Below are 25,298 nucleotides of genomic sequence, written 5' to 3'. Positions count from 1 at the left end.
GCTGCTGCCCCCAAGACCCCGGCCCAGAGTCCCTGCTGACCTGTGCTGACTCTCGCAGGTTCTCAGAGCTCGTGGATGGCAGAGGACGAGTGAGGGCCAGGTTCACCAGCTCACCCAGCAAACAGGTCACTGTGAGATCACGTGAGTGGTCAGGCTGACCCGGGTGGCCTCCTGTCCCCAGCTGGACAAGGGACGAGGCCCCTAAAACCTGGGCTTTGAGACCACCCCCAGTGCCCAAAGTGTCCCCAGCAGGGGGACCCAAAGGGGTCAGAAGCCCAGGACTCCAGGGCCTGTGTGAAGAGCCCATGCCACCCGCAGGCTCCCAGGGAGCCTTCCCAACACAGCTGTCCACGCAGAAGGGACAGGCTGCCCGCAGGCACCAGAGGTGGCAAGAATCCTGTTAGGAGCGCGTCCGCATGAGGACAGCCCCCAACGAGTGCTGCTGCGGGCGTGCAGGGCCCTTCGACCACCGCACCAGCCTCACAGGCTCTAGCAGGGCCGAGCGCGTGGTCTGGCTGGGGCAGAGGAGACGGGGAGGGGGCACTGCGGCCCCGAGGGGGTGGGAGGCGCAGGGAGAGCGCAGCGGGATGCGATGGAGGGGCCTCAGGGTGAGGCAGCACGCTCAGCTCTCTCGGGCTGCAAGCGACCTTCACCCGGCAGCACCTGCTGAGGATGGGCAGGACAAGCTGGGCTCCACCCGGAGAAAAGCTGATCCCACCCGAGGCGGTGCCGAGAGCCGCTCGGTCCCGGCCACACCAGGCACTGCAGACGTCCCTGTGCCCTGAGAGAAGCCCCTTTCCGGAAGGAAGGCGGCCCCAGGACGGGCCTGGCCGCCAGGAGCGGCTTCATGGTCAGCACTGTGGTGTCCTGATCTCTCCTAGAGCCCACAGCCCTGGCGCAGCTGGAGAACACGGATGCGGTCCCCACGCCGGCCAGCCGGGCCCTCCAGCTCCCCGAACGTGGCGGTGACAAGGACGTGGAGAGCAAGTCAGCAGGAGCGGGCTACAGGGCTGACCACCCTCAGGGGCCTGAGGACGGTAGGTGAGGAGGGGGCTGCCCACAGCGAGGAAATGGCCAAGCACCCCACCTGCCAGGGGACCCAACACAACAGGCAGGCGGGCGGGGCCAGGCCTGGGGACTGCAGCCGCTTGGACGCTGGGTGCTCCCTGCAGACACGCCTGCCTCCCCCAGAGATGTGTGTGGGCACACGGCAGGAAGCCAGCCGCGGGGCGGGCTCTAGCTGGAGCGTCACCAGGAGGCGGCCGCTACCCGCGCTTGGCAAGCAGGGCCCATCCCCCCGGGCATGCATGCTCACAGGGCACCTCCCCACTGGGCAGCGCCAATAGGCTGCGTTCCTTCCTCAAACCCAGAGCCCCACTCTGCCTGTCCTCCGGCTCTAAGCGTCGGGGCTGTGTCCCTCTGGGGACAGCTTAGGGGCACGGCCCTTTCTCCAGGCCACACCACAGGCCCAGACTGGGTTCGCCCATCAGCCAGCGCTCTGAGAAGGCGGAGCGCCAGGTGCCCAGGGTGCAGCCTCACCTGTGAGCCCCAGGGTACCATGGACACCTGGGCACACCCAGGCACCTGCGCCAGAGGGTGTCTGCCAGTGGAGGCTCCCGGCCCCACAGTCCAGCACTCACCTGATGAGGCCTGGGTGAGCCGCTGAGAGGCGGTCTGTGGCTCAGATGCAGAGGGAAGACACTCGTGTGGCTGGTGTTTTGTAAGTGAAAAACATTTTGCCCAAGGGTTTCTGTTGTGTCAGCCCTTTTAAATATTAGATGCTTCATTTCACAAAACTCAGAAACCAGAGGGGCATGAAATGGCCTCTCCTGGGTCCCCTGGAGGAGAGACCAGGGGTGCTCCAGGCTGGCCCCAGACGCCACTGCTACCTGCAGTGTTCGCTGACGTGGAGGACGAAGCCTTAAAGGTGTGAGATGCTTCCAGGCGACAACAGCGCAGAAGCTCGCCAGTGGCCTCCAGGGGACAGAACTAGTCCTGGTCTCTGGCTCCCCGGTGGCTCAGACAGTAAAGAACCTGCCTGCAATGCAGGAAGCCTGGGTTTGATCCCTGGGTTGGGAAGATCCCCCTGGAGACAGGCATGGCAACCCACTCCAGTACTCTTGCCTGGGAAATTCCATGGACAGAGGAGCCTGGTGGGCTACCGTCCATGGGGCCGCACAGAGATAGACAGGACTGAGTGACCGACACTTTGGCTCCAGGCAGGCTTATGATCAGACAAGGCCAGCCCTGTCTCAGTGAGTCTGATTGGTTAGCTTTTGTTAAAATAACGGCCGTCAGCCCAGGCACCCACCTATGACCCAGAGCCCAAGCTGTGAGCAGCCTCCTGCTGCCGTCCTCCCGGGGACCCACAAGCCCCGTTCCGTGCCGCTGTCCTCTCTGCCCGCGTGGTGCCTGAGCACAGCGGGCTCTCCTCAGCGGTGGCATCTCGCCCGCCTCCCGTGCACATGCCCTCTCCACCCAGCACCTGGCCCCCCGGGAGCTCACTCCAAGGGCTCCGGGCCGGCCTGCTGCTGCCAGCAGCTGCTCTGGGCCCTGCCCATGGCTCCTGCCTTGGGATGTGGAGGCGCCCATGTGGAGAGCCTGCGCTGTCTTCTGAGGGGGCCACTGGGCTGGCTTCCGTCCAGCAGCGGGCAGCGTGCAGGGTTGGCTGGGTTTTGGGATCCTGCCAGCAGGCTGGCTGTGAGCGCACACTGGGCCCTGGTGGGTCTCCCCAGGGCCGGCGCAGTCAGCAGCTCACCACGGCCCCTCCTGTGTCCCACTGCCTGTCTGCCCTGGGCCTCTCTATAAAAGGCTTGCTGTCCCGTGGGGCCGTCTGGGCACTGCCTGCCAGGGCCTGGGCTGTTCCTGGCGCTCTCAGCCTGCCAAGGTCCACGTGGAACTTTCTGTGGAACTCTACAAGCCCCCGAGCCCTCGGCCTGGAACACATGCGAAGGCCGGTTTCCCTGGGTGCAGGACTCGGGGCTCACAGTCCCCTCGGCTCCTCGGCCATCTGTCCACAGTCGTCTGTGCTGTCCCTGGTATCAGCTGTGCCCTTGCCTCCTTCTAGAATAATCTGCCCGTTCTCTCTTGAAGCTGTCAGACTTCTTTTTCTCAAGGAAAGGATGCCAGGTGCCCAGGGTGCAGCCCTGGGCACAGCTCAAGCCCGTGTGGCATCTGCTCACCAAGCAGATCTCCGGGTCAGGGCCCCTCCTGGAGGAGTCCCAAGATGGCAACCTGCCGTCTGGGAACGTGGAGAGAATGTGGGGGCTGGTTGGTCTTCCTGTTTCCCGCTTCTCGCCCAGGACAGCTTCTGGACTGTGTGGGTCACATCCCACGGGAGCCACCTCTGTCCCACACACCGGTGGTCTGCGGGCAGGACCTGAGCCTCCAGACTCCATGATCTTTCCCTGTACAGGAGCCCACTGCCCCACCGCAGGGCACAGCCGCGTCCTCGTCCCTAGCCTCTGTTCAAAACAGCCTTCACTTTATTTACTTTAGTGTGTGAGATGATGAACTCGGGAGTCAGTAGACCGAGGTCACAGAAGGCGGGACTCTGGTGAAAGCCCCTCTGCTGCACACAAGCCCGGGCCCAGGGTCCCAGGCATGGCACAAGCCTCGGCCAGCCTCTCAGAAGCAGGCACGTGGTGACTCTGCCACCTGGACTTGGCAGCGAGGAGCAGCCACTGTGATTCTATAGCAGTAGCACTGTGCTTACGTGAGAAGTCGGAGTGTCTGTGTACTAGACGCTTGCTGACGCATTTACAGGTGAAGTGGCTTCTGGGAACTGCTTTGAAATTCTCCAACTAAAGGCAGCAGATAGAAAGCGGCGGTAGATGAAGCCAGCCTGGCAGATGCTCCTAGCTGAAGTCGAGGAGCGGTCCACAGGGTCCTCCATGCCCGCAGCTCCCCTTAGCGCACCCGGAAAGACCAAAGAACGTGGAAAGCTGGAGGGCAGAAAGGGGCGAAGGAAAGTGAAGCAGGCCCGAGGGGGAAGGGGACGCAGCCGACAGAACCCAGGAGGCCACGGCGGGGGGAAGCGGGGGGTGGTGGGGTCTGCCCAGGCAGCACCTCACGGGGAGGCTGCTGAGGGGACGGCAGGGGAGCGGCTGGATCAGACGGTGGACGCTGAGGGGGCAAGGCCAGCTCTGCCCCTCCCTGGCAGCACCACTGGCCGGCCTGCCTGCAGCTCCCGCCATGCCGTGCCATCAGGAGGCAGACAGTGGCCGTGACACAGAGGCTGCCTGGTCGGGACTTGGGGACATGCACTGGAGAAAGAGGAGGGCTCTCAAGGGCTGGCCTCTGCATTCCAAGCAGAAGAGTCCCAGGCGCAGGGCAAAGTCGGTGGAAACATGGGGCGCGGGGCACAGACCAGCAGAGGGCAGAAGCCTCTCTGGAAGTGAGCAGAGCCCAGCCGTGATGGGAGCCGAGGGCCCAGGCTCCTCCGTCGTGCGACAGCTCAACACTGAGGCCAGAGGAACCGCTCCTCCCTGCCTCCTCCGCTCCCCGGGCTAAGGGGCTCAGGGCAGGCTCCCCTCGGCACTCTGACCACCCCTTGGGCCCACTGCTGTCGGGGACAGCAGGAGGCAGCAACGGTGATTCTTCCTGGCCCTCCTGTGGGGCCCGAGGCTAACAGCTCATGACCCATTTGCAGACGCCCCTGGGAACTGCTCAGAAAACCCCTGTCAGAACGGAGGCACCTGCGTGCCCGGTGAGGATGCCCACAGCTGTGACTGCAGCCCAGGGTTCAAAGGCAGACACTGTGAGCTCGGTGAGTTTGGAACCGCTCCCCCTTGCCTGTGGGCCACCAGGGCCTGGCCTTGAGATGCCTGTCACAGTCGGTTCAGACAGGGGCCCAGTCACAGCACCCAGACCTCCAAGTGCACGGGCAGTGAGCCCCCAGGCCTCCCACTGCCCAGATAGCAGGGGGCTCCGGGGACAGTTACTCTGCGGGGACAGGAGGTGAAGGGGGGGAAGAGGGCCCTGCCACCCTCAGACTTCCGGGAGCAGGACAAGAGGCGGATGGACAGAAGTTCCCACACCAGACACACAGACCTGAGGCCCATCAGGCCGAGACTCTGGCGAGCCCAGAGGGAAAGCAGCCTGCAGGCTCCCAGGACCCCAACCCAGAGCAGCACCTGCAGCTGCTAAGCAGCCGGGACAAGGACCCAGCCCAGAGAGCCAGAGGGCAGAAGCCGGGACCACAGTGGCTGCAGGGCGAGGGGACGCGGCTGCGGGCCCCTGGTGAGCCGCAGCCCTCCTCCTCTGTGCCAGCAGCCTGCACGAAGGTGCCCCAGCCCTGCACACGGCTGTTCTCAGAGACCAAGTCCATGCCGGTCTGGGAAGGAGGCGTCTGTCGCCACGTGTAAGTCCCCGCTCCCCGCCTTCGCCGCGCCTGCAGCGTGCTCCTGGCCCTGAAGTGCTTCTGCCCAGCCCTCACAGCACCCTGAGCTCCAGCGCGTCTGGCGCTGGCCCCTTGCCGTCTGTGAATGCTCCCCCCTGACGCTGGCCCCTTGCCGGCCGCGCCGTCTGTGAATGCTCCCCCCCCGTCCCACGGGCTGTCCTTTGGTTCTGTCGCTCGCTCCTAAGCTGTGCGAAAGCTTTTGAGTTTGACCAGGGCCCATTTGTTTGTTTGCTTTTATTTCTTTTGTCTTGGGAGACTAAGAAAATATTGTTTCTATTCATGTCAAAGATTCTTTTGCCTGTGTTCTGTTCTAGGGGTTTTACAGTGTCGTGTCCTACATTCAAGGCTTTCAGCCTGTCTGAGTTTATGTTTGCATGTGGTGTGAGGAGCCGCTCTGTGGTTTAAATGGAGCTATCCAGCTGTAGCAACACTGCTGGCTGAAGAGCCCATCTTGGCCGCTATCTGCTCCTGCTTCCTTTTTCCTACATTAACGAACCACAGTGGTGTTCAGTCACGAAGCTGCGTCCGGCTCTGTGACCCCCGTGGACTGCAGCACGCCAGGCTTCCCTGTCCTCCACTACCCCCCCGAGTTTGCTCAAACTCACGTCCACTGAGTCAGTGATGCCATCCAACCATCTCATCCTCTGTCCCCCAGTTCTCCTCTTGCCTTCAATCTTTCCCAGCATCAGAGTCTTTTCCAACGAGTCAGCTCTTCACACCAGGTGACTAAAGTATCAGAGTTTCACCTTCAGCATCAGTCCTTACAACTATTATTCAGGACTGATTTCCTTTAGGATGGACTGGCTGGATCTCCTTGCAGTCCAAGGGACTCCCAAGAGTCTTCTCCAACACCACAGCTCAAAAGCATTAATTCTTCTGCACTCAAGCTTTCTTTATGGTCCAACTCTCACATCCAAACATGACTACTGAAAAAACCATAGCCTTGACTAGATGGACCTTTTTTGTCAAAGTGATGTCTCTGCTTTTTAATGCTCTGTCTAGGTTTGTCATAGCTTTTCTTCCAAGGAGCGAGCATCTTGGAAATTTCATGGCTGCAGTCACTATCCACAATGATTTTGGAGCCCAAGAAAATAAAGTATCTCACTGTTTCCCTTTTTCCCCCATCTATTTGGTTGAAGTGATGGAACCAGATGCTTGCATGTCGAGCTTTAACCCAGCTTCTTCACTCTCCTCTTTGACCCTCATCAAGAGGCGCTTGGACTCTTCTGCTCCTGCCATCAGGGTTGTGCCATCTCGTGTCTGAGGTTGTTGATATTTCTCCTGGCAGTCTTGACTCCGGCCTGTGAGTCATCCAGCTCGGCATTTTGCATGATGTACTCTGCACAGAAGTTAAACAAACCGGGTGACAATATACAGCCTTGACGTACTCCTTTCCCAATCTGAAAACACTCCATTGTTCCATGTCCGGTTCTAATTGTTGCTTCTTAACCTGCATTCAGGTTTCTCGGGAGGTAGGTAAGGTGGGCCTGGTATTCCCATCTCTCGAAGGATTTTCCAGTTTGTTGTGATCCACAGTCAAAGGCTTTAGCATAATCAATGAAGCAGATATTTTTCTGGAACTCTCTTGCTTTTTCTGATCCAGCAGATGCTGGCAATTTGATTTCTGGTTCCTCTGCCTTTTCTAAATCCAGCTTGTACATCTGGAAGTTCTTGGTTCATGTACTGCTGAAGCCTAGCTTGAAGGATTTGAGCATTACCTTGCTAGCGTGTGAAACGAGTACAGCTGTGCAGTAGTTTGAGCATTCTTTGGCACTGCCTTTGAGATTAAAATGAAAACTGACCTTTTCAGTCCTGTGGCCACTGCTGAGTTTTCCGTATTTGCTGGCATACTGAGCACCGCACTTTCACACCATCATCTTTTAGGACTTTAAACAGCTCAGCTGGATCCCGTCACCCCCACTAGCTCTGTTTGGAGCGATGCTTCCTAAGGCTCACCTGTCTTCGCATTCCAGGCTGTCTGGCTCTAGGTGAGTGAGCACAGCATCATGGTTATCTGGGTCGTGAAGACTTTTTTGTACAGCTCTGCTGTGCGTTCTCGTCAGCTTTTCTTAACCTCTCCTGCTTCTGTTAGGGCCGCACCGTTTCTGTCCTTTATCGGGCCCATGTTTGCATGAAATATCTCCTTAGGATGCCTAATTTTCTTGAAGAGATCATTCTCTAGTCTTTCCCATTCTACTGTTTTCCTCTATTTCTTTGCATTGTTCACTTAAGGCGTTCCTCTCTCTCCTTGCTATTCTCTGGAACCCTGCATTCAGTTGGGTTTATCTTCCCCTTCTTTGCACCTCTTATCAGCTATTTGTAAGGCCTCCTCAAACAACCATGTTGCCTTCTTGCATTTCTTTTTCTTGGGGATGGTTTTGGTCACAGCCTCGTGTAAATGTTACAAACCTCCATCCATAGTTCTTTAGGCACTCTATCAGATCTAACCCCTTGAACCTATTTTCACTCCCACTGTATAATCATAAGGGATTTGACTTAGTCACACCTGAATGGCCTGGCTGTTCTCCCTACTTTCTTAAGTCTGAAGTTCGCAGTAAGGATGTGTGTGGGCTCGCTTCTAGGTTCTCTGTTCTGTCCGACTGGCCTGCATGTCTGTTGCTGTGCCAGCACTACACTGATCTGATCGCTGCAGCTGCAGAGTGTAGGCTGAAGCCTGGGGTGCACTTCCAGCTTTGTTCATTATTCTCGGGATTGCTCGGCAATTCTTGTTTTGTGGTTCTACGTAAAGTTCAGGATTATCTGTCCTAGTACTGTGGAAAATCTCATAGATATTTTGAAAAAGATTACGTTGAATCTGTAGACTGTTTGGGGGAGTATAGCCATTTTAACAATGTTAATTCTTCCAATCCAAGAGCGTGGGATATGTGTCCAGTTCTCTGAATCATCTTTAGTTTCCTCTATCAACGTTTCAGTTTTCAGCATATAGGTATTTCATCTCCTTGGCTAAGTTTATTCCTGGGTGGTGGTTGTTTTATGTGATTTTAAGCAGGTTTTTTTTTTTTAACTCTTTCTGATATTATCAGTGTAAAGAAACACAAAAGACATCTGTAGACTAATCTTATATTCTGCTGCCCTGCTGAGGTCATTTACTAGTTCTAATAGCTTCTGTGTGGAGACTTTACAGTTCCCTACAGAGTGTGATCTCATCTACAGACAAGGGCAACTCCCTCCCTCTTCCAACCTGAACACCTATTTCATTTTCTTGTCTGAGTGCTGTGCCCAGCGTTTCCAGTACCGCGCTGAATAGGAGCACTCGGAGTAGGCCGTCTTTGACTCCTTTATTGTCTGACTTTGGCAAGGCAATTCAGACAGACCCTTTGAGGCCTGTTTTAGGGTGGCTTTAGCACAGCTTTATTCCGGGGTTCATCCTGCCTCAGTTTTAAAACAAGGCCTTTCCGGGATCTCTGCTGCTCTGCAACAGCCTACTGTTAATCCAGACCTCCCCACTCTGGCTCTGGGTCTGTCCAGCTCCTCCGTGTTCCCCACTGCCCACCTCTGTCCACCCCGTGCACGCACAGCTCCATCTCCAAGGGGAGCCCTCTCCAGAACTCTGGGGCTCTTCCTCTGCACAGCCCCTCCTTGCTGGACTCGGACCCACAAGTTCTTGCCACCTCTGCTTCCCCAATTCCGATCTCGTTTCACCAACTCAGTGCAACCACTGCTTGGATTCCCCCTCAACCCACCACAGCCCAAAAGTGCCCGCAGGCGGAGTTTTAGCACAGCCACAGCGCTCGTCCACTCCCCTCTCTCGCTCGTCGGCCCCCCTTCTCTCCAGGCCAGTCCTGCGCTGCTCTCTAACATCCGAGAAGACTTGCTTCCTGTGTCTTGCCCAGCTCTCCAGTTGTTCACACGGGGTTAATTCCAGATCCTGCCATGGCCAGGTGACTGGAAATGGAAGTCTTAGCTAAGGCTTCAGATCCTAAAGGCTCTCCTAGGCTGCGCTCATGAGCTGGGGTTTCACCCACTGAACTCCCTGGATCTCTTTCCAACAGCTCCAATGTTCCAAAAACTTTAATGTCTCATTTGTTGTTCTCTATAAACTTGTCACAGAGGCAGGATAAGCATCCCGTTTTATCTGAAACAGGCTGAAGTTCCAGAGGCATCTCAGAGTACACTAGTTACCAAGGCAGGGCTGGGGTCTCCTGTCCTACATATTGCCCACATCTAATGCCTGCATCTCCAAGGTTTCTCCATCAACTTCCCAGAAGAGGACAGTCTTATTGTCTCAAAGCTTTAGGGCCAAGTAGCCTGTCTCATGGAGAAGGAAATGGCAACCCACTCCAGTATTCCTGCCTGGGAAATCCCATGGACAGATGAGCCTGGAGGGTTACAGCCCATGGGGTCGCAAAGAGTAGGATACAGCTTAGTAACCAAACAACAACGCCGCCTATCTCAAGCAAGACAGGCCTCTGGAACAGCAGGCTCCGTCTCCTACAAGCCTCTGTCAACACTCCTCAGGATGTACACTTAAAATGGGCATATCTTATTTTATGAAAATCATACCTTGATAAAGTGGTTTTAAAATTACATAATTGTTATGCTGACATCTTAACACATCTACAGGAGAAAGTTTTATTAGGAATGAACAGCGTTCCTTAGTAACAGCCTTCCTCGGAGGCCTGCCCAGTTCCCGGGGGCTGGCGCGGCCCAGGTGGAGGAGCTGGGCAGCATGCCACCGAGCCCCCGGCTTCACAGAGCTCTCTGGTGACGCAGGTATAAGAGAGTCTACAAGGCGCACCCGGACACCTGCTTCAAGGAGAGCTGTGAGAGCGCCCGCGCCAGGGCCCCAGACAGGTGCGTCCCAGGCAGGGGCCGAGCTGTGCCCACGGCGGTCACGAAGCAACGGGGCCAGGGTGGCCCTGCTGACTGGGGCTGGGGGATGCCACAGGCCACGGCTAAGCCCGGCTGCCAAGATGTAAAGCCCGGCTATGTGCATAGCAGCACAGAGATGGGCGCCGTGGGCATGGGGCGTGCTGGTGGGTCACAGGGTGGGTGCCGTGGGCGCTTACATGGTGGGTGGGGGTTGGGAAGATCACAGGGCAGGCACTAGAGGGAGGTGCTGGGGGAAGTCACGGGGTGGGTGCTGAGGCATCACTCTGGTTATGGAAGTTCACACAGTATCTGGCACTAGTGTTAAGAAGTGTTACTGACGAGCCCAATTATATAAATACGGTAAATCTCTATTTACCTGTTATTCACTCTCACCCAGGTCTTTCCCCAAAGGGGTCAAGGTAGCCACAGATTATACAGTGCGCTGCCCGAGCACAGACGGCAGAGTCCAAGCCTCAGCCACATTCTCCAGACCAGCCAGGCGCCACAGGCCCTGGGTCTCGCGTTCTTGAGTCCAGGCGAAGCCCCGCTGCCGCCTGACCCGAGCGCATCGCCTGCCTCCCAAGACCCCGTCCCCCACACCCCCATTCACTCAGGCCCAGCAGGCCCCCGCCTGCCTTCACTCCACGACACCCACGCCAAGCCAGGTGGGCGCAGAGAGTAAGACGCTAACCTGTGTGCTCATCTCACTGACCGCACTCCCAGAGTGCAAAGCGGGTGAGCTGAAGACAAGACAGTCTCAGGACCGGGAGCCGGGGCTGAGGCGGCTGCCAGGTCCCAGGGACACGCTCTTTTTCACAAACCACATTTCTCCAATCATTTCAGGAAGCAAAGTGACAGGCCTACACTGAAGAAACCCTGAGGTACGTTCCCTGGGCCCACAGAGCTGCTGGGAGGTCTGAGGAGCGTCCCAGCACCGGGTCCTCGGGCGGGCTGCCGTCTCCCCATGCAGCACTGTGTGAGAGACTCTCAGACCATAAGGTTCCAGAGCTCCCTAAAGGGGCTAAGATGAGTGAGGAGAATAATCCTGAAGGGCTCCCAGCAGACAGACATTTAGCCCAAATACACTGAACCCCTCTGTCTCGAACAGCAGACACACGCCCTCCCCAGTCACCAGCAATGGCAACGGAGGGCTGGCTGAGCTCGCAGAGGCTGAAGACCACCTGCCTCCGGGAGGCAGGACTGGCGGGCCCGCGGGGAGGACCCTGAGGCGCAGCCTGGAGCCAGAGGTGGAGGGGCTCCAGAGCACTCAGCCCTGCAGGGGCGGCCGCTGGGGGCACCTGACCTCACAACGGGGGCTCTTGCACTGGGAGCCCAGGGCTCGTGCACGGCTCTCAGAGAGCCTGAGACGAAAGGGACCTTCTAACACTATTGTTATTTATGCCAGCATTTTCCAACCTCTTTTGGCAATTCAGCCCCCTGCGACTCCCACCTCCCCACACGGAAACTCTGAGCAGGTCTTCTCAACAGTCTAGAAGATGCTGGGCTAACCCAGAGACCCACCCAGCGCCTGACACAACTTCTTGTCAACATGACGCCACTGGGAATGAAGGAGGCATTCTGGCTGGGCCAGGGCAGCTGGGCACTCGAGAAGCCCATCTTCCCGGTGGTACAGGAGAGGCGGGAGGCAGCCGGGGCAGAGCAGCTGCACACACAGCCGCCTGTTAATCAGAGGCCTTCCCAAACACCAGGAGCAGCAGAGCCCTGCAGGCCCAGGCTGACACTAAAGCAGATCTTGGAAGGAGGAGGCTGGGCCCATGGGCAGGGCAGCCACATGTGAGCAGGAACCCGTGACCTCAGGCAGGCGTCCCACTACCCCCTCCGCCACAGACTCAGAAGATGCACTCCAAGGCTTGCGCGAAGCTCACCGCCCTCAGATACAGCTGGCGTGCGAGATACTGACTCTGCACTAAGCCACCTGGAAGACGGTGCGCTGCATTAGAGCCCATCCAGTGAGTCCGTTTCTATAAGAGCAAGCCGGAAAGTCTCAACTATTAACTCACCAGATACCAGCTTTTAGAATACCTATTTTTAATACCTATTCTTAGGGGCTTCCCTATAGCTCAGACGGTAAAGAATCTGCTTGCAGGGCAAGTGAGCTCGGTTTGATCCCAGGGCAAAAGGAGTGAGAATCCACTCCAGCCTTCTTGCCTGGAGAAGCCCATGGGCAGAGGAGCCCGGTGGGCTGCAGCCCAGGGGTCACAGAGCGTCGGACACGACCGAGACCAGCGCTGCACCACACGACCACTGCTGTGCTTAGCACGCCGGGAAGCACACCGGAGCAGGGACGTTCACTCCTCTGCCGCAGCCCGCTGGGCTGTAGTCCAGGGGGTCGCGGGGCGGGACACGACTCAGAGACTCAACCACACAATTCACACACAACAATTCATCCAAGACCCAAGTGCAAGCACTCATTTCAAGAGAGAGAGCAGGGACAGCCCATCTTCAGAGGGGATCACGGCATCACCAGATGAAGGGAGCAGCCTGCAGACCTCGGAGCCAAGCTGTCCCGCACACCAGGGCGCAGCTGGTCCTGCACAAGCCTGCCCCACCCCCCACGTCAGAGGGGACGAACCCCGCAGCGCGAGGCAGGGAGGGGCGAGCTCTTTAGGTCCTCTGGGGGCAACAGCCCAGAGCCTCTGTGTGAAGAGGAGTGAACACAAGTGCCTTCCTCCTCACACCCGGTCTGTTTTCTCTTCTAAGGACTCAGGATGTTCCTGCTGCATTCCATCAACCTCACGCGTTTCTAAAGCCCAAGAAGATGAGGTCTAAAATCGGACTGAAAACAGCGTCCTGGCTGGAGTCAGTGGCCTGAGCAGCTTCTCTCCTCTGGCCTCTGGAAGACAGTCGGCCAGGCCAGGCAGGCGTCAGCCACAGGCAGGGAGACCTCCAGGACAGACCCTCACCAGATAGAGCCCAGGCTGCTCTAAGCGAGCACTGCACACACGTCCGCCCCAGGGGAGCAAGGCTGCCCGCCAGGAATGCTTCTGCAACCTTCAGAAACCAGCTTTCAGATTCCAACATCAGAAAAGGATTCTCCCCTTAGGAACCAAGCACCAGACTGAGGAGGACCTGCTATCTACAGCTTCCGAAGCGCAGGCCACAGTGCTGGGAGGAGGCACAGAGGTGAGGCACACTGCCAGCCCTGCGGCCGGCTCTCCCCCGCCAGCAGTCTGTGCTGACCATTTGCAAGTAGTGACCCACCGTATGGACCAGCTGATTTTGAAAGAGAAAATGATAGCAAACACTAAGGTGGAGTTTAAACACTTTTTATCTACAACTTTTTCCATTAAAGTCAGACAGTACTTGGGGTCTGCGAACCAGACGGTCACTGTGGCAATGACTTAGCTCTGCAGCTGCAGCACAAAAGCAGCCACAGGCATGTGACTGATGAGGGATGGCTGGGTTCCAATAAAACTTTATTTACAAAAACAGGCAGAGCCAAGTCGGCCCAAGGGCCATGCTAAGCTCAGCCCTGGTCTTTGAGGCCATAGGCTTCAGCCTATCCCTAGGATGACAAGTCCCACCCAGGCACCAAAGACCTCAAGGGTTTCAGGGAAACCTCAATGTTTCAACCCCACTTGGAAAGCCACAGCAGCATGCCCACCAAGCACAGTGGGGCTCCTCCCACAAGCCAGGCGATGTGGAGAGGCACGGCTGGGGAGGCTAGACTAGATGCTGGGAAAGGGCCCCCTGAAGCCACGACTCAAGCAATGCCGTTGGGGGCTACGAGGCAGTAGGCACCATGTTCCACGCCCTCCTCCTTCACACGCCGACCACCACATCATCCTGCCACCCCGCTCTCCAGCACACTCCTGACCTGCACTCCTCCTCTCTGTGGATGAGGTGAAAACCAAAGCCGCAAAGCCCACCTCACATCGTGCTATGCATTTTAACAGCCAACCCAGACCGGAGCTCAAGCCCCGGGCACCTCCCAGTGACTCGGCTCTGAGGCAGCATTACAGCCCAGAAAGGCCTCCTTCCTTCCAACTTTTATAAAAAGCTTTTCACAGAGCTGTATTTTAGCCTCTTAGTCACATTAAAGTTCTGTGTGCACACGTCTGCGTATCATGCGTTCTGTCATTGTCAGCAAGGACAGCTCCACTGCACTCCCAAAGGTGCCCCGTCTCCAAGGCCCACCTGGGGAAGACGGCAGAGAGCAGTCCCAGGGCCGCGGCGCCGGGAGAACCGGGAGGAAAGCGCACACGCACTGCTGACCTGCGCTGGCGCCGGGCCCTGCCGCTGCGCCCACAGAAGGCACGGCGCCACACGCCAACGGCGAGACCACTGGCACGTGCATGGAACGCTCCACGGCCACGGAACAACCTCAAGCCCCTCAGCCACAAGGCCAATGTGCTCCTGTTCTGACCTTAGAAGCTGCTGTTCCTACAAGAAACAGTCTACTGAATCCAGAGTGTGGTGCTGTGTTCTTATGATTAACCCATTTTTATGTCTTATAAATTATATCTCTAATAGAAGACTTCCTGATGCTAAAGGAATTATAACTTATCCTTGAAACATTACAGATGAGCCACTGCTTTTTCCCACATGGCTCCTTCGTCAAACTCTAATGTCCTCCTTGGAAATCCTCAGAGTCCACCCAAAGAAATGAGTAAAACGGAATCAGAAAACTGTCAGGGGCATACACGGTTCTGTGTGGACATACAAGGAGCAGTCATGGGCTGCAAGGCAGTCTTGTGCTAATCAAAATGTGGACCAGCTGACCACACGATCGAGCTTAAACGTACGATTCTGTTGGCCCCAAACGGGGAGCACAAGAGCAACCCCCAGGTTCCAGGGACAGTGCCAGCCACCAAAAGGCCATACAGCACAAGAGCACAGGAAACCTCCTTCCCACGGCCAGAGACGACGGTGAAGACGAAGCCTCCCCTTCCCCCTGCACGAGGGCTGACACGCTGCAGACGGGGAGAGTACGCAGCACCTCACTGCCCCCACCGGCACCCCAGTAAACAAGGCTCCACCCAGCATCAGCCAACCTCCGCAACTCTGCTGGGTCAGAACTGCTGCCGCCGCTGCTGCACTCCTGTGTGGAGGGACTCGCAAGCCGCTGGCCTCTGCAGAAAGCGACTCTGTGCAGCCGTGCTCCGGCACGAGCCTGGAGGCACAGCCGTCTGCTTCAGGCGCCAGTCCCCAGAGTAAAACGTAGCTCCAATCTCCCAACAACACCCCAGCACAGGGCGGAAAGGAACTATCGTAAAAAATCTTTTACATAAAAGAGAAACAACACAAGCAGCCCATTTAGAATCTTAAGTTCTCACTAATCAACACTGTCGTGTTTGCTAGAGGCGGCCTGAGAGCAGCATCTGAGCCTCGGCGCTACTGCCTCTGGGCTGGCTCAGCCTGCTGCAGGCCTGTCCTGAGGCCGCACGCACACCCTCTGGTCCTAACAACACAACTGACCCCAGATGGTGCCAGGCCCCCCCAGGAGTCAGGATCACCCCAGTGAGGACTGCCACCCGACAGGACCTACAGTCTCTGCAGGAAAAATGAAGCCAAGTACCACGAGTCTCAGGTTTGGGGCACATCGCCAAAAATGTCTTTTGTAGCATCAATGCTGTGCCAGCCAGCCCGTCCCCGGGGAAGGGCCCCCAGAACATGTAGTGACCCCCCATTAACCCCTCGCCAAGCTTGTGCCCCCAGGGCTGGGCCTCTACCTCAGAGATGAGCCCTGGTGCATACACCCAAGCCCATTCCCCAACCCCAGCTCTTCAAAGCTGCTCCTCAGAACCTCTGGCCTCCCCGAGGGGCCACCTCTGGTGCCATGGAGCTCCCTGCAACGATGCCAAGCCCAGACCCCGGCCCTGGCTCCAGACCCCAACACCCCACGACCCTGGCAGGCGCGCGTTCTCCTCTGGCCTCAGAAGCCCCGTCTGCACCGTGTGCTGGCATGCTCCAGGCCAGCACTCCAGAGCTGCCAGAGACGCCAGGACTGGATGTGGCCCCTGGACCGAGCTGGCACAAAAGCAAGTTCCTCCACTGGTCAGAGACGGGCCTGTTATTCAGAAATGCAAAAAGCGCCCCTTCACAGTGCCGGCATCAAGAAACTGCAGAACAAACCATATGTCACCAGTCAACTTTCTTTACTCTGCTGTACACTGAACGCAATTACAAAGCAATAGTTTTATTTAAAAACATGAGTATTTTTGTGGACAATCTGCTACTTGTTGTCATTAAAATAAAGTGTTGTGATGTGCTGAGGCTTCACTGTCTTCTCTTTGTCACTAGAAGGATGTAAAATGACTCCTGAACCAGAAGAAACATCCCCACCCTGTCACAGAATTATCACCAACAGATGGCAGAGAAACAGTAAACCCCTCACTTCAGGAGCTCCCAGCCCGTGACTCAGGATGGAGCGGGCCCTCCACACCAAACCCGACCCATCGAGCAAGGCATCTGCTGCTTAGCTTGGCCTGTTTACCTCTCAGCTGATTGCTAAACATTCTCTCATCAAAAGACCAGTTTAAGAATAAAAGATACCCTGAGAAGAATGAAGTGAAGCTCCCAAGAGCTTTGAGGACATTAAAATACCCTCTCGCCTCTCTGGGCTCCCTTCACTCCAGTCCACCCATCACAGCTCCTGCTCCTCCTTCTGCCCCTCCTCCTCCTCGTCCGGACTCTCCTCGTCAGCCACGCAGCCCTCAGACTCCTCTTCTTCCCGGGCAAACAGTTTCTTAAAAACCTCAAACTCCTCAGCAGAAGAAACCGCTGTTCTGGCCAGAAACTCAGCTTCTGAAACTCTGAGGATGTCCTTCAGTAAAGGGTTGGGGACCTGTGTCTGCCCCTTCTTGTCAGGGGTCTGGTACCGGCCCAGTCGCTCCAAGAACACGTGCCTCTGCTTGATCTTGGTCACGGGGTACTGCAGCAAGTCCGTCTTCACGATGTCCACGTGTTTAACCCCCATCCTGAAATAGGCATACTGGAGACACAGACGTGGTTAGGAAGGCAGCTGCAAAGGGCCTGCTGGGTTCCTAAAGCGCAGCCAACTGCAACTGTCCAAAAGCACTCGGAGAAACCTGACCAGTCCACCACGGCAGAGCACTATGGTCCCCAACACCTGCCCGATGGCCGACAGCTTTCAAAGCATTTTCAAATTTATATCGAGAAAAACGCAGCAAAAAATAAAGGGCAGGAAGGAGAAATTAAGTTCCGTTTTTCTTCATGGGGTAAGAAAAACGGGGAGCATGAAAAAAATAGGTAACCAATTCAGAAAACATCTAGGATCTGACCTAAGCCATCAAAATTGTTACCAAAAACTTTAGAACAACCTTCATGCTCATGTTTCTAAGATCAACACGCAAAACAGATCCAAAAGACAGAAAGGCTCTAGCTGGTTTTAAATCAGGTATTTCAAGCAGAGGTCTCACATGAACTCTAAGAATGGGCCTGAGTCTTCCATTATTAATGGCAGAAAAGTAGCAAAAGGTCTTTTACCTGTAGCAAAGAAGACTCAAAACTGCATTCTCTGGCTGGTGTGAGCCAAGCGGGTCTAATCTTGACCTTGTCCGCTTGCCCAGGTGAGTCAGCTGACCCTGCCTACACTGAAAACCTGCTGCTACCCATCACACCGCCAGTCAGTCTTACCTGAAATTTGTACTCCAGCTCACCAGGGTCCTCCCGAAGAACATATGGGCACCTGTGCAAAATCTCGGTGACTTGCTTTACGGTGAAAAGGCACTTCTCCTTAAGGACCCCAACAATGCCTTCGATGTCCCGCTGACGCATGGTGAAGACATCAGGGCAACAGTAAAGCACCCTCTTTAATTTCCCTGAAGATCATTAAAAAGAGCAAGTGCATCATTTTAGGATATTCCAGAAACCCAAGGGGCCAACCACACCTAAATCAAGCCAGAATTTAAAAAACAAGCAAGGATCCTCTCCTCCACAGAAGGAGTGCCAGCTTCAGATATGTCTTCCCAGGAGCACTGTGAAAACAGAAGGGGCCAGAATGACTCAAGCCCCCAGTGACGCCCTCTCACTTCTCACTCCCCAGCCCCCTCGGGGAGGCCTCTTTCTGGCCCCCAGCTGACAGGCACCTGCTTCATATGCTAGGGCCCCTCCTGCCCTCCTTGCCTAGAAAAGACTTTCACAGGGATGCACTGGGAAAGTCAGACAGGAGGGTGAGACAGCAGCTTCTCCCACGCTGGGGCTTTGAATTCATGTTTCCTCCTGCAATAAAATAGTCCTTGAAACATTCACAACCAACATCTTTAGACTGAGGAGCTGGAACGCAATGAAAAGTGGTTCCACAATAATAGGGTAATAATAACAGTAAGAATCCTGATGCACAACCACAAAGACTGATCTCCAGGTTAGCAGAGTGATCACAGGTTTTATCCACACTAAGGCACTTGAGGGACAGAGGCTCTATTAGTAACTGCATTAGGAAAATCGGTGTAAACTGAGACTATCCCAGGCAAACTGGGGCATGTGACCGTCCTATAGATAACTGAGTAAAACTCAGTACCTAGAAACTAGAAACCACTTAAACTGTTAAATCTCCCTAACAGTTGAGTCAATGTCTTGATAAAACATACTCAGGAATGAGTTTCAGTGTTTATCTTTGCAGCTTAAGGTCACGCTGAGCTTGCTAACTTATAATGAAGGCACGTAAGGTGTTAGGATTTCCCAGGTGGTGCTCGTGGTAAAGAACCCACCTGCCAATGCAGGAGACAAGAAATGCGGGTTCGACCCCTGGGTCGGGAAGATCCCCTGGAGAAGGAAATGGCAGCCCACTCCAGTATTCTTGCTTGGAAAATCCCATGCACAGAGGAGCCTGGTGGGCTACAGTCCAAGAGGTCGCAAAAAGTCGGACCTGACTGAAGCAACTGAGCGCAAGGACGGTGTTAAGCCGAGCCTTTCAGATTACACTGCAGCAGGTAATCTGTTAGGGGAAACACACACCATTACCTTTTGCTCATCTAGAGAAGAGAAGGAGGCCTGTAGAGATCCTCTGAAATCTGGATTCCCAATCTTCTCTCCCCTTTCCCCATCCCCAACAGTATTTCACCAACAAGAGACAAGAATGAACAAAACAGTGGAATTCCTCTGATGAAAGTAGGTAGGGGTCCTTGGAGATCCTCATGAGCCCCTACCCTCCTCCTCTAGAAAAGCCCAGAAAGAGACCCAATGGAACTTCCCTGGCGGTGCAATGGATTAAGAATCTGCCTGCCAATGCAGGGGACACGAGTTCAAATCTGGGAAGATTCCACATGCCTCGAAGCGACTAAGCCTGTGCGCCACAACCACTGAGGCTGCGCGATGCAGCCTGCACACCTAGAGCAGAGCTCGTGCTCTGAAACGAGAGAAGCCACTGCAATGAGAAGCCTGTGCACTGCAGCCACAGAGCAGCCCACGCAGCGGTGAAAACCCAGCGCAGCCAAAGAGAAAATCAGTCAATTTAAAGAGAGAGAGGGAGCCAGTGAACTTCTAGGATTTGGGGGGAGTGAATCCTGGCGGGGGTGGGGGGTGGATGGTGGCTGGGGAACGGCCACTCCACCTGTGTCCCAGGAATCTGGGAAGATTTCACATTTCCCATTAAATGGAGACACCTGACTGGAACCCAAGCCTTTACGGGGAACTCTAAGTCTCTGGCTTCATATGACAGAGACACAAAGCACTAAGCCCACCCCGAGTCAATTAAGCATCAAAGAGCACATACAGACACAGGAGCCAACGCCACACCTTACCGTGTGCTGGGCCCACAGCACGCGCCCACCACCGTTCTAGATGCCAGAGCCCCCACAGTGAGCGCACCAGACAGGAGTCCAGGCGGGTCACTCAGCTCCCCACTCCCTCCTGCAAGGCCCTCTGCGGAGGCCACTCTGCCTCCTCACCTCTAAGCCAAATCACACATTCCTCTCAAGGACTTTCTCCCTGCAGAAACCTCCTCAGTCCACCTCACCAGGCTATTCAGACTCCAGCTCTGACTCCTCAGCACGACATATAAAATCCCCACCACCTCATACCTTCTCCAAGGCCCAGCTTGCGCAGGTAACTGGAGCGCTTCTTCATTTGCATCACAGGTAGTTTCAATAACTGAGGACTTTTCTTCAAGGCCACACACACAGGCTCTGGATTCAAACCCAAAAGTATTAATTCTGAAATGATGTCCAGCATCTGTTGAGGGTGGGTACCTGGCTGTATGCTGAGCAGTTCATTAACATGGACATCACTAAAACCCATGTCCAGGAGGGAACTGACAAACTTCTCTTGCAACACAGGAGTTTTCTGCTTCTCGAGAAGGCGCTGAATCAGCCCTGTTGTGTGCTCTGGTTTCTGCGCACATTCTTGGGGTTTGACAAAGGATGACTCCTCAAGGCCCCCTCCATTTGAGACTGTCATTAGTTTACGCAACAAAAAAGCAGTCGTCCTTTTCTGTCCTCCAGGCTGAGGAGTCTGCCTAGTGAGGAGGGCCCAGGTAAGGGGGGTCAGGCGGTGCCAATCAAAGACCTGTAAGACACAAAGGGAATGAATTCCTCATCACACCACTGCAACGGACACCGCAGGGTTTCCGGGTCAGGGTCTTTAGCTCCTCGGTCCCACACGAACATCAGGTTTTATAAGCAATCTGCAAAGTTGTAACTGAACTTTAAAAGCCTGCCAAGAAGTTCATGTACAGAGAAGAGTCTGCAGAAACACAGATCTGGTTTTGCTGCTCTGAGGGGACAGGGACAAGGGATTGGGAGAACAGTCTCAAGGCCACCGGGTAACGTATGCCTAGAGGGGTGGGGGGTCCTCTACCTGTTCAGCGCCTTGGGGGGGGGGGGGGTGGCTACAAATTTAGCTGAGAGATTAACAAGAAAAAAAAGTGTATTTATATGCGTATGTTGATTCAGCAAAGAGGTAGCTCCCTAAATGGCTACAGCTGGGGGCAAACGGGGGAGGAAGGTTTCTAGGGGAAGAGCAAACGGGAGGGCTCTTCGGGGAACAAGTGGGAGCCCAGAAAGTCTGTGACAATCTTTATGTTGATACCAGGGGTCGTCCCTCTTTTTTTTTTTCCTGCAAGGCGGTAAACTCCCCAGCAGAAAGGCTCTACGGCGCCCTCACTCCCGGAAGGCTCTGCTTTTAGTGAGATAAGGGCCGCTCCAAGCAGGCGTCTTTCAGTCTCTGCTGAATCTCAAACGTCTTTAGTTTAAAATCATTTCTGTGCCAACTCTGGGGTCCGAGTCGGTACCCACACCTGAAAACTCGGTATCTCGTACCAGTCTCCAGATTCACCTAACTGCATTCACTCCACAAACGGAATGCCGTTAGCCTGTCAGCAAACTACACAGAATTCCCGTTGGCCTCAGAACTCTTCGGGGTCAGGCCGGCGCGCCACCAACGGGGCCCAGCCCCAGGTCCTCAACGCCCCTCAGGACGCGTCCCAAAGCCCCGCCAGCGCCCTCAGCCAAGCCCGCCCGCTCGGAGCGCCCGCCGCCCCTGCCGCCCTGCCTGCGGGCCAGCCGCGGCTCCGGCCCAGCGCCGGCGGCAGGCGGGGTGCGGACAACGGGCTAAAACCGCACCAGCGCGGCGGAGAGCGCCGGAGGCCGGGCTGCCGCTCCAGGTCGGCAGCGCACACGTGCGCGACCCGCCAGGAGCCCGGGAACGCGGCGGCCCCTCACCTGCCGACGCAGCGCCGCCATAGCGCGGAAGCGGCGCCGGCCCGCGGACGCCGGAAGCGGCGCTCCCAGGAAGCGGCGCCCCCGCCGCGGCCGCCCCCCGCGTCCGTCGCTTCCGCCCTCCCCCCCGCAAGCGCGGGCGCGAGGGAGGCAGTTCCGCCCGGGCCTCCTCCGCCTGCGTCCGGCCGTGGGCTCCCGGGCCACGGCTTCCCTGCCTCGTGCCCACTCTGCCCGGCTTCCCGCTTTCCGGAGCTCCCGGCTGGCACACCAAATGAACAGCCCCTTCCCCACGCGCTCGCCTTCCACAGAGAAAACTGTAACCTCGGCTCTAACCGGCCGCCCCCTGGGCCCGCAGTAACCTCCTCGGAGAAAGCAGGCTAACGCAGAGACTGGGCGGTCTGAGTAAAATGGAATCGTCCCAGGCGAAGTTATTTAAGGTTCGATGTGGAATCTGTATCCAGTAAGAATATTAGTGTCGAGTTGAAATGAGGATGGAGTGACCACCAGGTTCAAATGGGGTCTGGGGGCCGCGGAGGACCGGGTCTCAGCCCACCTCCGCACTCCTGAGAAGTTAGAGCTGGGCCAGACCCAGGGACGCCCCCGCCTTTCCAGAACAGCGCTTGCCAGGAACAGCCTTATGGTCTCAGGAGCTCCCCTTGCAGCTGCAGCCCGTCCTTTGTTGACAAGCACCCTGCCTCCCTGCCAGCTCCAGTTATAATTCTTGATAAAAACACACATATTCTAGATGTCTTTAAACTGTCCAAAGGAACTCCAGAAGTCTATGGTTTTTCTTTTAAAAAGTTCCTCCCAATAGAGGTATGGTTTCCTTCTGGGATGAAATCGTTGCAGCCTAATTTGCATTTATTCTTAAATTTTGGATATAGACCTGTAATCGTTCAGGTATAGAAACTGGGCATCTTTCAAAAGGGGATAGTGGTGAAGAAGAACAAAAGAGTGTACTTTCTCAGCTGCCTAAATTCCATCCGTTTTAAGTACAAATCTTAATTTGTAAGCATTTCTTGTTTTATCTACTTGTTTCTGAACTGAGGAAAAGGACTTGATTTTTGTATGGATACAGTTTATAGAGTACCTGCTCTGGGCCAGGCACCAGATGGGGTGCTAAAAATATATATTTTCACAAAAGGATTATATCAAAGAAGAGGAAGGTTGTAAACCGTGTGGAGCTCAAGAAATGGTTCTGTTTCTGTTGATTTGCTTTTTTACCCTGATTTTGTCCTTGAAATATGCAGCTGTCAGCACTGCAAAACAAATCATGTTAATGCTTTTACACCCAAAGTCTAAGAACATCCTTGTGTGCCTCTCTGGAGTCACAGAACCTAAATAGGTGTCTAGGTCTAGAAAGAGTAGTGGCTGGCATGCAGGGGTCACTCCAGAAAGTTGGCAGCAACGTCACTGCTCTGAGAAAGCCTTGCTCTTTGGAATCTACTGGTAACATGGGGAGGCAAATTTTTCAGCAGCTGCCTCAAAACTTTTCTGCCTGGATTCTTTCTGCAGAGAACACTCTCAAAGTGTTCAGACTTTCCTCTGCCAACAAATCAGGTGAGTTTTAATTACTTTTCTTACACAGAAGTAACAGTTCTTGGAGACCCAGAGCTTTGCATTTTCAGCCCGTTGCACACCTGTCTGAAAAAGGCATTCTGCAACAGCTTCTGTGTTATAAGCATCATAGAAACGACAAAGGAAAGTATTTGGGGTTTTTTTAACCTTTGAAGAGTTCTTAGAACATCGTAAGACTTACTTGATTCTGAAGAGTAAATGTCACTAACTTACTGCAGACTTTAAAAAATACACTTCTAAAAGTCCTGCCTCTACTGTCTCTGCTGAACAGAGGAAGGGCCCTCGTCATTCTCTCGAGACATCAGAGACTCAGGCAGCACTTCCTAAAGGGAAGGGATGGTGACATCCTATATCCCGGAAGTTGAGAATAAAATGAACTGTCATCAAGACAGCCGCATACTTCCGACACGAACACTGGAAAGTGGGCACAGGATCACACCAGGGGCAGGCTGGCCCTAGGCATCTTCTCGGTCCTCTGGGCAGGAGCCCCGGCCCGGCAGAGAGTGAGGACACGTGGGAAAGGGTGCTGGGGCCTTGCCTTTGGCTTTATTTTCTTCCTGCTATTTGAGCAGGGGGAAAAATGAAAGGTTTCCTTCTGACCCCAACCACTCCCCCACCTCCAAAACAGATACAAAATAGAGGCTGAATTTCAGGTTAGGGTGGATTGGAGCCTAGAGGGGAGGGGTTATCTGAGTGTGTGAGAGCTGCACTTAGTCCTGATCAGGACTGGGAGAGGGACACTCAGGGCCGGACGCCCCTACATAGGCACAGGGGGCTCCCTGGGGCCAGACGCCCCCACATAGTCACCGGGTGGGGGAGACAACCCCCACATAGTCATGGGTCGGGGCTCCCTGGGGCCTGACGCCCCCACATAGTCACCGGGTGGGGGAGACAACCCCCACATAGTCACGGGTCGGGGCTCCCTGGGGCCTGACGCCCCCACATAGTCACCGGGTGGGGGAGACAACCCCCACATAGTCACGGGTCGGGGCTCCCTGGGGCCTGACGCCCCCACATAGTCACCGGGTGGGGGAGACAACCCCCACATAGTCACGGGTCGGGGCTCCCTGGGGCCTGACGCCCCCACATAGTCACCGGGTGGGGGAGACAACCCCCACATAGTCACGGGTCGGGGCTCCCTGGGGCCTGACGCCCCCACATAGTCACCGGGTGGGGGAGACAACCCCCACATAGTCACGGGTCGGGGCTCCCTGGGGCCTGACGCCCCCACATAGTCACCGGGTGGGGGAGACAACCCCCACATAGTCATGGGTTGGGGATCCCTGGGGCCAGACGCCCCCACATAGTCAGGAGTGGGAGGTCCTGGGGCCGGACGCCCCCACATAGTCACGGGTCGGGGCTCCCTGGGGCCGGACGCCCCCACATAGTCACCGGGTGGGGGAGACAACCCCCACATAGTCATGGGTTGGGGATCCCTGGGGCCAGACGCCCCCACATAGTCAGTAGTGGGAGGTCCTGGGGCCGGACGCCCCCACATAGTCACGGGTCGGGGCTCCCTGGGGCCGGACGCCCCCGCATAGTCACGGGTCGGGGCTCTCTGGGGCCGGACACCCCCCACATAGTCACGGGGTGGGGGAGACAACCCCCGCATAGTCATGGGGTGGGGGCCGCGGGGCCGGGCACCTCTGCGTAGTCATGGGGTGCCGAGGCGCCGGGAGGGGCCGGGGTGGCAGCAGAGCAGAGACAGATGGTGGGCCAGCCCTGCTGAGTTCTGCACAGGAGAAGGGGAGTGGCTGGCACGCCATGCCCTCCAGCCTCGCTAGACTGGCCAAGCTTCAGAGACTTGCTGGGCACACCCACAGGTGGGGCCCCCAGCTGACCAGGGC

The 25,298-nt window shown here is 56.0% G+C and overlaps 2 protein-coding genes across 13 annotated transcripts in view; one reads left to right on the top strand and one right to left on the bottom strand.

The window, feature by feature from the left end:
- Window positions 1-16,467, top strand: part of SNED1 (sushi, nidogen and EGF like domains 1) — an 82,526-nt gene extending 66,059 nt beyond the window's left edge. Inside the window, exons 26-32 of one of the 11 annotated variants that reach the window (XR_011255687.1) lie at window positions 59-141; window positions 882-1,041; window positions 4,652-4,768; window positions 5,275-5,362; window positions 10,136-10,216; window positions 11,078-11,115; window positions 12,956-16,467. Coding sequence is in view for 6 of the 11 variants with exons in the window: in XM_069583332.1 (XP_069439433.1) it covers window positions 59-141; window positions 882-1,037; window positions 4,652-4,768; window positions 5,272-5,362; window positions 10,136-10,216; window positions 12,956-13,067 (640 nt within the window). In the remaining 5 variants the exon portion in view is untranslated. Of the gene's footprint in view, window positions 1-58; window positions 142-881; window positions 1,042-4,651; window positions 4,769-5,271; window positions 5,363-10,135; window positions 10,217-10,631; window positions 11,116-11,639; window positions 11,756-12,955 lie in introns of those variants that run through there. The other 10 variants (XR_011255689.1, XR_011255676.1, XR_011255674.1 and 7 more) reach the window with 10 other exon arrangements.
- On the bottom strand, window positions 16,335-22,143 carry MTERF4 (mitochondrial transcription termination factor 4). Of its 2 annotated transcripts, none has more exons than XM_069583457.1 (4): window positions 21,877-22,143; window positions 20,239-20,722; window positions 17,855-18,039; window positions 16,335-17,189 (listed from the first exon to the last, which is right to left on the bottom strand). In XM_069583457.1, exons 1-4 carry the CDS (start codon window positions 21,895-21,897, stop codon window positions 16,842-16,844), a joined length of 1,038 nt encoding a protein of 345 aa, XP_069439558.1. In that variant the 5' UTR covers window positions 21,898-22,143; the 3' UTR covers window positions 16,335-16,841. The 2 variants fall into 2 exon arrangements, with proteins under 2 accessions (XP_069439558.1, XP_069439564.1); XM_069583463.1 differs by having other exon boundaries at window positions 21,475-21,955.
- Window positions 22,144-25,298: the final 3,155 nt, after the last annotated feature.

The sequence above is a fragment of the Ovis canadensis genome, chromosome 1 (genome assembly GCF_042477335.2).
Source record: "Ovis canadensis isolate MfBH-ARS-UI-01 breed Bighorn chromosome 1, ARS-UI_OviCan_v2, whole genome shotgun sequence".
NCBI lineage: Eukaryota > Metazoa > Chordata > Mammalia > Artiodactyla > Bovidae > Ovis > Ovis canadensis.
The sequence above is the reverse complement of the archived record's forward strand: the minus strand, read 5'-3'. Positions and strand labels throughout refer to the sequence as shown.